The sequence below is a fragment of the Microcebus murinus genome, chromosome 10, assembly GCF_040939455.1.
Source record: "Microcebus murinus isolate Inina chromosome 10, M.murinus_Inina_mat1.0, whole genome shotgun sequence".
In the NCBI taxonomy this organism is placed as follows: domain Eukaryota; kingdom Metazoa; phylum Chordata; class Mammalia; order Primates; family Cheirogaleidae; genus Microcebus; species Microcebus murinus.
The window spans coordinates 86,404,573-86,416,632 of record NC_134113.1 but is presented as its reverse complement, the minus strand read 5'-3'; the positions used below and the strand labels follow the sequence as shown (position 1 = coordinate 86,416,632).

General features: G+C 36.9%; 1 protein-coding gene across 1 annotated transcript in view; it reads right to left on the bottom strand.

Annotated features, from left to right (window-relative positions):
* The window catches only part of SLC15A5 (solute carrier family 15 member 5), an 81,741-nt gene that overhangs the window by 20,250 nt on the left and 49,431 nt on the right, over positions 1-12,060 (bottom strand). The window contains exon 7 of the mRNA XM_012775837.2: positions 6,793-6,924. Within this exon, the coding sequence (XP_012631291.2) occupies positions 6,793-6,924 (132 nt within the window). The remainder of the gene's footprint in view (positions 1-6,792; positions 6,925-12,060) is intronic.

The following is a 12,060-nucleotide window of genomic DNA, read 5'->3' as shown; positions in this document are numbered from 1 at the left end:
CAAATCATTTTCTCCCCTTCCAAATTGTACTGCATTCACAGTGACCTTCTTAAAACACCAATAGATCATGTCATTCACCTGATATCTTTATGATTTCTTATTATATTAAAGTAAAAATATATCTCTGTAGTAAGCCAAAGGTTCTTCATGATTTGCCTCTGTCCAACTTTGCAACTTGACTTCATCTCATTTTCTCCTTTTCTGAATATTTTCAGCTTACTGGCTTTCTCTGGGTTCCTCTTATGCACCTATCAATCCTCTACTTCTGGGCTTTGGTATATGTGCTTTCTGCCAGAAATTCTTCATTCTTTTGCTCACCAAGATCAATACCACTAATCCTTCTAGTTTCAGCTTCAATACTATTTCCAGGAACCCTTGGTATGAACATGCGTAAGTCTACCTAGACTTATAATTTGCCATGCCTAGGAAGCTCCACTAATGACCTGGGTCTATGAGGACAAGAAGAATCTCAGGGTGCTGCTTCATTTCATCTCATCCCAATCTGGACCTGGAATTGATGTTGAACAGTTCCACTGAGCTCTGCAAAGAATACATTCTTTTCTGGAGAATTATGAAAGTGCCATACCAAAACATCATATCCATGATACTCCTAGTCCATTTGGAAGATGTTAAGATCCCACTCAAATTACAGTAACAACAAAATCATTATTTGGGGGCACCTACATTTATCTGGTGATTTATATGCATTTCCTTTAGCCCTTATAAAAATCTTGGAAGGTAAGTTACCAGTGAAGAAGAAAAGGAGAAACGAACTCCATTTTAGAGAAGGAAAAATTGAGACTCAGAAAGGCTAAGTGATGAGCTCAAGATCTTATAGCTCATTAAGGGCTGAGCTGAGTTTGAATTAAGGTTTGCTGACTCAAATGTCTGCCCTTTCTACTTCTTGTGAGCCAACATTAATGGATAGTTGCTTTCCATACTGAAGAGGATAATTTTGGCTCTGCCCCAATACTGTTATGAACACAGAGACCTCTGCACAGCTCCTGGGGTTTCTGTGGAGTTAATGGTTGAGGCTACAAAATAAGTTGTATCTGGGATACATAACACTATCAATGAGGAAGACTCGGCATCTAATTCTGACTGAGGACCATGAGCAGGGTTTAGCTATGACAGCTGTTGGCACCCTGCTGAGTCAGTCATGGGAACAATGGCAGGAAAACAGTAGACAAACTAGTAGAGTACAGGCTTGGCTGGAGATGGATTATGGTAGTAAGCCACTACTTTTCCCTCTGGGTCCAAAAATCTGTAACCTCAAAACCCATATGAAGTTGGACCTGAGGCATAGATCTGAACTCGAGGAAATAATCTTTTAGAAAATAGGCGTGGGCTCGTGAAACCCAGTTTGAATACTTATCCAGATGCATAAATATTGTCTTCTTTCAAGTGTACTGCAACTGCAAATTCCTGTTTAAAGAGCAACTCAGTGATTCATACTGACATGGCTGTCAGCGGCTCCAATAATCATAGACATTTAAATGAGAATTTTAGAAGATCTCATTTTTAATTTAAAATGATCTTGATGGGAATTAAACAGCTAAATTCTTTGCTCCTTTCTTGAATTCTGAGGAGGAGGGACTAAAAGGGACAAGAGGACGTACAGCTCGACCTCTTGATTCTGCCCAATTATCCTTTTTCTCTTAGACATTTTGCTTTGGATCTTTCAATCACCTGCTCGTCCATAACTAAGATGTCATTTTTCACCGCGATTTTTGTTATTTTTGTCAAAAGGTAAGTTTGAACTCATGAGTGTGAGAAAATTGATCTTGTCGCTAATGGGATATAGTTGAAATAAGCAGTTTGACTGACTTCTTCACTCCCTTATATTAGCATTGCTACTTTTAGATAAACTATTCCTGAAATGATTAGTGTAGGAGGATGGGTTTAGTCTTGTACTTCTCCTTTAAAGCACTCAGAGTTAGAGATCCCAGAAGGATCAGTTTTCTCACTTGTACTGAAAATGTCACTCTAACAGTTATCTGTCTGCACAGTCAAGTTTTGAGAAATCTTTTGAATTTACCCCATTCACACCATTCTCCATCATGGTGCTAAAAATGACTAATGCAGCTTGGAGACTGGGAGACTGTGATAGCTGATCTTCTTTTCCAATCATACACTAACACTCTCACACACTCACATGCACACATGCTCAGCTGACATGAATCCTTAAAGGTTGAAAATATCCTATATGCTAAATGAAATGCTGAAAGATGTAAGGTGCCTGCCTAAATGTATAGTTATAGTGTTGGTTGGTTCTGTCGATAAAAACCCTGGTCTGGTTGTTTGATTGAATAGACTGATCTTGTTTTTAGCCAAGTAAGTCATTATAATGTGTGTGACTTAACCTTATATTTAAAAATAATCCCCGGCATTGAAATTTTCAAATACCTTATTTAATTTTATCCTCTCATCATCGTTGAGAAAAGTGAAATGCATCATTTCCTTTTAAATTAGGAGAAAACAGTATTAGAGAGACACTGACTGCACCCCAAGTCATGCTTATGGTCACTTTCTTTTAGAGCCCCCTGACTAGCCATTATTAGCCAGCAAAGGATCACTAGAACCAAATCACCTAAATGAATCTCATCTCCTTTCTTGAGGACTGCTAGTATGAAGGCTAAAGGGACTGTCAAAACACGGACTTATCCTATTCCCAGAAAACATATGATAAAGTCTCCTGTGATGTCATTTAGGGAATGATGGAGAAAGCGTGTGGATTGAATGACAGTATTTAGGTGAATTAGGAGGTGATTACATCCAAAGGGATAGGATTAACGAAGTAATTGTCACTAACTTGCCATGAGATCTAGGAATTTTCCATAAGGCTCTGTTTCTGGTCCTGTCCAATTCAACGATTTTATCAATTACCTGAAAGAAGTCTAGGAACTTGCTGGCCAATTTACAGTTGACAGAATCTTTACTTCTAGTAAAGAAGTAAAGATTAGTAATTCACTAGGTGACATAGAATCAAGTTTCAAGCATGTCTATTTTTTAGGATGATGGATTGACATTTATTAAGGATAAAGATAATGCCCTGCATTTAATTAGAAAAAAATGAGATGAGTGGAAGTGAACTGAGAGCAACTGCTGGAAGTAAAAAAAAAAAAAAAAAATCAAGTTTTAATTGACCATAAGCATAATGGAACTACTGAAAAAGTCCACATAATCCTTTCTGGCATTCAGAGAGAGACAGAAAGAGAGAAAGAGAGAGAGGCCAGGTTGATAAAAGTGATCTACCTATCCTAGTTGTGCCCATCTTGAGTATTATGTTCAATTTTGGAAACCATATTTTAAGACAAATACTGACAAGTTGTTGTTTGTTTAATGGATGGAGGGGCCTTCATAGTGAAAAGTCAGGGAAGGAATTGGGCTGATTTGTCTATAAAATAGAAGGGGATCATGATTGCTATCTTTATTGAATACTTACTGTGTATATCGATTACTTAATCCTCAGAACAAAATGATAAATTATGTATCATGGTTGGCATGACTGACATAGAAACTAAGCACACAGCTAGACTATTTGGATTCAAATTCAGGTGGTCTGACTCCAGAACCTATTCTCTTAACCATTATAGCATGTTATTTCTCTGAGTATTTATTAAATGTTTGAGGAGTTGTTATGTGAATGGAAAATTAGACCTAGCCTGTAGAACGTAGTTATCAATAGATGGGAACACTTGGGTTATATCTCAAAGTAGAAAATTTTTCTGGACACTGGATTATGCTAGTACATCTTCTATTATTCTAATATTTTGTGGTATAATGTCAGACTAGATGATCTCTAAGGCAACATCCACCTGTAAGATTCTAATTTACTGAGATATGATTTTATGTGACAAAACATTATTACAAATAGAAAAAAAAACCCTTAAAAGAAGTAACTTAAATTGATTAGTGGTGTTTTAAATGGGATTCTCTTGAGCATAAGTTTAGAAAGTACCCTACCCCACATCCCATCTTGCTAAGATAATCCTTACCATGTGTCCTTGGTAACTTTTCTTGTGATGGGCACCAGAGTTTACCAAAATTATATAACTTTTTGTTTCTCCATCTTTGTACTATATCTAAAATATTACCAATATTATCTTATATGCAGACCTCCAACCAAAGAGGTTATATTGCAACAGTAACAAATGTGTAATTTCATTAAAATGTCCTTACATTCGAGGACTCCCGGGTCAGTAGTTGCTTGGTGAATTGTATTGTGAATTGTATTGAAATCAATGTTAGAATTCATTTCAGAATGCTAAGAGGATTAGAACTCTATTAGATACTAATTGTGATAACTGGAATACTTTATTTTTTATGCTTTAGGTATTTCATGTAAAAAATAAGGATAACAATATTATCACCTTTACATCATTGCAATAAATTCAATAATGCATGTAAAAGCTCCTACCATACTACTCCGACTTTCAATAAAAATTTTAAGTTTTCAGTGAATTGTTTTTACAAGAATAGCCGTGTGTAAATAAAAAAATTGCCTGGCCTGGTTCCTGGGTGTAAATTCTAAATCCTTTGAATTTTATGAGTGATTGTATTTTTGTTATTTATGGTGGGACCCTTAGACTCCTCCTGACAGTTTATGCTAATGAGATGACTCTGAATGTGGGGTGGCCAAGAAGGAAGTCCAACCATGTGTTAGAGGATTGAGGCTTTGAGCCACTGATATTAGCCCAACTTCTGGGGGGAAAGGGAGACTGGAGATTTAGTTCAACTATACAGCCAATGATTCAGTCAATAGTGCCTATGTAAAAAAGCCTCAATAAAAACGCTGAACACTGAAGCTCAGGTGAGCTTTCCTGGTTGACAGTATTTATATTGTCATACACTGATGTGTTTGGCAGGTATTGCATTTTTCTGAGGATGAAGGAAGCTTTACTTTTGGGATGCTCCTAGACCTTACTCTGTGTGCCTCTCCCCTTGGCTTATTCTGAGTTGCATTTTTTTCTTTTGCTATATAATAAAGATATAATCATAAGTATTGTACTTTCCTGAGTTCTGTGAGTCATTCTAGCACATTATCAAAACTGAGAGAGTTTGATAATTTGGGGGCTATAAATCCCAAATTTATAGCCAAATTGTCAGAAGTGATGACAGCTTGAGAACCTCCAAACTTGTGGCCAGTGTCTAAAGTGGGGGCAATCTTGGGGAGAACTTAACCTAAGAAGTTCGGTCTAACTCTCAGTAAGTTGCCTAAGCATTCATATGAAAACTTTAGAATTATATAAAAGATGAACTGGTAGTGATATTTGACTTTGAAATTCTTCATGCATATATCCAATGTGATTTGATGATAGAATTTTTATTTTTAGCAAAATTGTAGAAACATCTTCACTGAAGAATGTGAAGAAAGGAAGCTTGTTCAACACCTAAAATGCTTTAGGTACAGATGTGAGTAAGACTCTTCCAGATTATATTATAAAATCTTGATGCCAGTGCTTTGTCTGTTGTTGACATACAAAGAATCTGATCACCAGAGAAGTCAGCTAATTGCAGCAGTTCAGTTAGTTATGGCAAGTTGGATTTAAGTTCTTGGAAAACTTGAACCATATCTCACATAATTCTGTGCAGTACACGGCATAGTATATAGTAAATATTTAATACATACTTTATCTTAACTTTCTCAGATAACTAAGGAAAGGATAGGGTTCGAACTTGTCAACCATCAATCAAGTATTGGTAGGTTTGTTCCCTGGAACTCCATTATACCTGACATTGTGTTTTTCACTTATAATGTTATTGCTTCCTGTACCCCTGGAAATTCCATGAGGGCTCAGAAGTTTATTTTGCTTGCTATGGTATCCCCAATGCCCAATATGGTACCTGAAACAGAGTGGGCCCTTGATAAATATTTTTTTGAATGGAGCCGTGGTGTTAAGAAGAGTTTCTTGTTCATAGAAGTTAATTTTTTCATAGTTAGAAAACAGGTAAATTAAATTTGTTTGTTATAAGAGAACACAAACCAACACTGTCTTTACATATTTTTAAGTGTACAACTATAAGTGCTTTTGAAAGCAGCAAAAAATAAGCTTGTGATATTTTCTGCAAAATAAGCAAATTAAAATAAAATTTAAGCATTTAAGTGGCATTTTAGAACAAATAAAGGAAAAAGTCTGAGGAATTAAAATACAGCCAGAGACATTTCACTGGGACAGCTAATCATTATTGTCATCTTGTCTGATTTTTTTCACTAATATATGTAACTAATGGATAGTACTTTAATATTTGCATCTGAATTTTTCAGTTTTTTTTTTTTCCTTCTGACCAAAATCTTCACTGGGAAAACTTTTCAAGATTGTTTGTTATTCAACTCACAATTTCTCTTTGGTTGCATAGACAATATTTGTGGTGAATGATGAGGAATAAAGATCCTCCAGGTACCCAACCTTCTTATATTTACACAAGTCTTACCTTTTCTGAGGATTACCTATGCCAGCTATGGGGCATTACTAAATACGGCCTCATTGAAAGAACTAATAAGAATATAATGACTAGTTTGCTTTAAAATACACTAAAGAAAGACAGTAAGACAGAATCTCATGAGAAGTGACATTCTGTAATTACCTCCTCCCATCAAAAGAAACACTATTTCTAGAAATTAATGAATACAGCAAGAGTCTATTTCCTATCTTACTTCTATCTTAATTACAAAAGTGGATCAATTAGAAAAAAAGACTACACTGGCAAAGCCCCTCTCTTAAGGTTTGGTCTCCCAGTTCCCCAGTCATCAAATCAATGCACATAAGAATGCCGTGAACCTATTTTTACCTTCTGAGATGAGATACAGCAACTCCACCAACAGTGCCCCTGTGAAACACCCAAATCCATTGAACAGTGTCAAAAAATTCATAAACGTTCCTCTGATGGTGCTTGGCACAAATCTGTATGATATCATAGAGACTGAGAGAAAAAGAGAAGGTCAGAATTTAGAACATTTTCCCTAATATACTTTCATAGATACTGTTCAAATTAATGTTGATCATACATCAAAGAAAATTTACTGATCCAGTTAAAATTTGGGTTAGACTTGTTGAATTTACCATAGTAAGATATATTCTGATACAATTTACAGATGTCTTCAAGGAATAAAATATGGCAAAATACACCCTTGTACAGCTACAAGGAGAATTTGATTACTTGATTGTTGAGTGTCCTAATATATTCACCTAAATTTGACTTTAATTTGAATACTTCTGATGAATTTTGGATGGAGGTGAGGCCTGTGCTAGGTAATATCATGTCAATCTATCAATTCTGTTTTTGTGTGTAAAAGATTGGGTTCCTTATGGAAAACTTGAAAATATGATATAAAATTTGCATAGAGGTTAAGAGCATGGGCTCTGGAATTAGACAAGATGTGCTAACATCCCATCAGCCCTTTATTATTTCTGTGATTTGGGGTAAGTTACTCGTACTTTCCAAACCTCAATGTCCTCCTCTATGAAATGGAGATAATATTACTACTCACTTGCAGAGGTGCTGGGACATTTACCTACTATGACATATGTAAGGTGTTTAGTGCAATGCTGACTTGTAGATCCTGAATGGAGGTTAGGTGTTTTTAACACTATTAATCTTACCAATCAAAGAGCTCCTATTTGTGTAAGGCACTATACAAAGCCTTTTATATGTATTATCCCATTTAAAGAGAGGGCAACTAAAGTGAGAGACAATAGCTAAAGCACTGGGTCTACAATCTTTTCTTTCCACGTTAATGTGGGGGGTCTTGGTATTGATGGTGGCAATAGGTTGAAAAAAAGCCATAGGGGAAAATTTTTAAAAATTTTCAATTTAAAAAACTTTTTTTGAAATCTGAAATAGATGAAAATAGGTATATGTGATGTTGTATATGCCATATTAACATCACTATATTAAAATATGCAGGGCAATCTTAGAGATACTTGTTAAATATTTGATTATTTATTATGATATCTGGGATTTGCTTCAAAATTATACCATAGGGAGGAAGAAGGTATGTGAGTAAGGGTAGAGTTAAAACAAATTTGGCCTTGAGTTGAAAATTGTTGAAGCTGGATACATGGGAGTTTATTATACTAATCTCTATATTGTATATGTGTGACAAAAATTGTTAGGAAATACATGAAATGATATTGACAGTCTTAGCTTTGGGTGGTTGAATGATTGGATTTCTAGTTTTCATCTTGCTCTTTTGCGCTTTGTGAAATCTTTCTGCAATGAGATCGCAAATACATTAAAACTCATTTGCAAAAGGAATGTGATAATGGAGTACAGTCATGGTGTCGCTGAACAACATGGATAAGCGCTGAGAAATGCATCCTTTGGCGATTTTGTCATTGTGCACATGTCATGGGGTGTGCTTATGCAAACCTAGATAGTACAGCCTACTACACACCTGGGCTCCGTGGTGTAGCCTATTGCTTCTAGGCCACCAACCTGCACAGCATGTTACTGTACTGAATACTCCAGGCAATTGTAACACAATGGTAAGTATTGTATATCTAAACACAGAAAAGGTACGGTAAACAATATGGTATTATAATATTGTGGGACCCCTGTGGTGTACGTGGTCTTTTATCGATGGAAACGTCATTATGTGGCACATGATGGTATAGCAAACACTAAACTTTTAGTTTCCTTCTCTATAAGAAGAAAGAGGTCATATCATCTCCTCCTTTCTCTCTCAGGAATATTTCACTCCTGGCTTTCTTGTACTTTACTCCAATAAAACTCTGTGTTTGCCCAGCACTTTCACATGAACTTACTAATGCATCCGCGTTCCTTCCTGCATTAATTTAACATTTCTGTTTTACTGTCTGTGTATCTTGCACATATTTTTTAAACATTTAAAGGAGTCTCTATTTGTGTTCCAGGAAAGTCCCTATTTGTGCTTCTGAGTGCTGGAGCTGAGAGATGGGAAAAGGTCTCGGTTTATCTTTCTTGGACTGTCAGCTCTGGAAGGGCAGAGAGCAGAAATATGTGCATTACACAGGGCAGTGCTAAACAGGCACTTAATACTGACTGGTGATGAAGATAATAATAATAATAGTGATAAGTAAAATACTGTGGAGAAGAGCTTCAAATCTTGGTGGCAAGGCACCGATCACCAGCAGGAGCCTGAGGCCACGCCTTTTGAGTACCTCCAGGAAGGTCCAAATGAGAGTAATTTTGAAGAGGCTTTAGGAAAAAATGATTCCTAGTTATAAAAAGGATTCCAGGCCTGGCTCTGTGGTTCACGTCTGTAATACCAGCACTTCGGGAGACTGAGGCAGAAGGATCTCTTGAGGTCAAGAGTTCAAGACCAGCCTGAGCAAGAGTGAAACCCCATCTCTAGTAAGAATAGAAAAACTTAGTCGGGCATGGTGGCATTCGCCTGTAAGTCCCAGCACTCAGGATGCTGAGGCAGGCTCATCCCTTGAGCCCAGGAGTTCGAGGCTGTAGTGACCTATGATCACGCCATTGTACTCAAGGCTGAGCAACAGAGAGACACCCTATCTCAAAAATAAACAAACAAACAAATAAAAAGGATTTGGCTTATAAACCTTCCTCTCTATAAATATGAGGAAACAAACAACGGGCAGAGAGAGTAAGTAGGCCTGTTTCTTTCACTAAGAAAAAGCAGAATGTACAAGCCCATTATTACTCTGCTAGTTAATTATTAATCCTACGCTTTTCTCTTGCTAGAACTTCTGGTATGGTATATAATTCATGAACATACTTTGCCAGCTCTCTGCCTGCTGGTTAATTTCTCTTTGGTGTCATTTTAGTCGTTTTTGAAAGCCTCCAGTTCCCTTTTATAGGACTTAGCTTTTCAAGTCCTCAAATCTCTTTTTTCAGGTATCTACTTGCATGTTCTGATCTTTTTTCAACTTTAGTGATCATCAACATGATTTTTTTAGGCTCCAAGATACTTCTTTTAGCCCATTATATAGTATAGATATCATCAACAAGTCTGTCACTATTCTAAAATTCCCATTTTACTATGAAGACACAATAAAAAATATTTAACGTGTATGTGAAAGCTGGTCTTCTTGCCAACGAGAGCTAAAAATGTGCCCCCAGGTAGTAGCTGGTTAGCGTTTGCAAAGATGCCACATCACAGCTTATGTGGAATCTACAAAATATGGGGCCATAACCACCTTCCTAAGGCACCTGGTACTGGGGACTCATTGCTGGCATTTTAAAAAAAATTTTTATTCCAGTTGTTCTTAAACAGAGAAATGTGTTTATTGTGTTTGGTGAAAAGTTATTTTGCACATGCGGAGAAGAAGAATCACAGTCCTAGGAAGTGAAACCTTATCCCGGTGCCACTTTTAGACCATCATTCCTCCCTTCTCCCAAAACAACCTCAGCTTCGAATCTCATGTTATCAGGTTATGTCATCTGTTACTTCGCTTTTGTGCTGTCATCTGTCAATCTCTGGGATAGTTTCTTCTATTTCTCACAGTTGGCAGCTCCTCTCTCATTGTTAGGCTGTCTAGTGCTACTCCTGCCTTAAGCCTCAATTCTTGGCAATTTTTAACATATAACGTAGATCATCCTTCCCACTTTCCATCTTTCCAAATCTTGGTTTCTTAGTTCCTTGACCTCCCATGTTCTTCTTCTCCACTCTCCGCTCATGCCCATGGGCCCGGTCTGTACCTTGCACCCTAGACCAAGGGTGGGCCAACTACGGCCAGATAATGTCCAGCCCACCACCTGTGTTTTATTGGAACTCAGCCACACCCATTCATTAGATGTTATCAATGGCTCTTTTTTGCACCACAGTGACATAGTTGAGTTATTATAGCAGCAAGTGGCCTGAAAAGCCTATTTACCATCAGACACTTTACAGAAAAATTTGCCAACCCATGTTCTGGATCAGTAACTGTAACTATTACATAATTATAATTTTGTCTACCGTCCTCTGACTACCCCCTTCCATCTTCCCAACTTACTCTGTTCTACTCAAGCACAAAAATTCTGTAAGTTCTACAGTGAGAGAAATATTTGTCTTTTTTTTTAAAACCTGATATGTCTAAAACTCTCAGAGCAGTGTTAGGCACAATGAAAACACCCACAGTGTTTTGGGAATAAACAAACACAAGTTATGAGATGGCTGGGGTATACACTGCTACAATTAAAACAGGTTAAAAAGTTTTCCATTTTTTTTTCTTTTTTTCTAGCTTATCTCCAATGTACAACATGGTTTATTAGGGTAGAAAATATCCCCTGACATTTGCAGAGTGATCCACTGAGCTTCCTTGCTTAATGCCATCCATGTAGGACATTGGCAATAATTTGCATAATATATTTTTATTGTGATGTATAGAAATAGCTATAGATTTCATTCATTCACTTGTTTATTCAATCAGAATATATTTATTGATCACTTACTCTGTACATGCACTTTTCAGGAAGGAAGAACACTGAAAAATATAGGGATGAGCAAGGAAGACAAAAAGTCCTGACTTCAGGGAGAAAGGTGAAATGCAGGCAATACACATACAAATATAAATAAGGTAATTTCAGATTCTGACAAGCGATATTTAAAAAAAAAAAAAGAATAGGATAATGGAATGGAAAGTGATAGAATGATTAGGAAAGCCTCTATAACGAGATGACCTTTGAGAAAACTCAATTATGACAAAAAGCCAGTCATTCAAAAAAACAGAGGAAAAAGAGTTCCAGATAAAGAGAAGAGTAAGTGCAAACACCTTGGGATAGAAATAAGCTTGGCACCTTAGAAACAGAAAAATGTCCAGCAAATTGGTCAAGGGGCAGAATAAAACAACATATCTCTGGAACAGTATGCGGAGGCCAAATCACGTGCAGTCTTGTTTACCACGGTAAGGAACTTATCTCTAAAACCCTATTGGGAAATTTTAAGCAGGGGAATGACAGGCCTCATGTTTTGGAAAGAGCATTATAGCTGTTTTGAAGAGAATGGACTCATGGGGCAGGAGAGGAGCCAGAGAGACAAGTTTGGAGGCCTTGGTCGAGCTGGGGCTGGAGATGATGGTGCTGTAGACCCGGAGGATAGCAGAGGAGGTGGGGAGACATGGCCAGGTTTAGCTT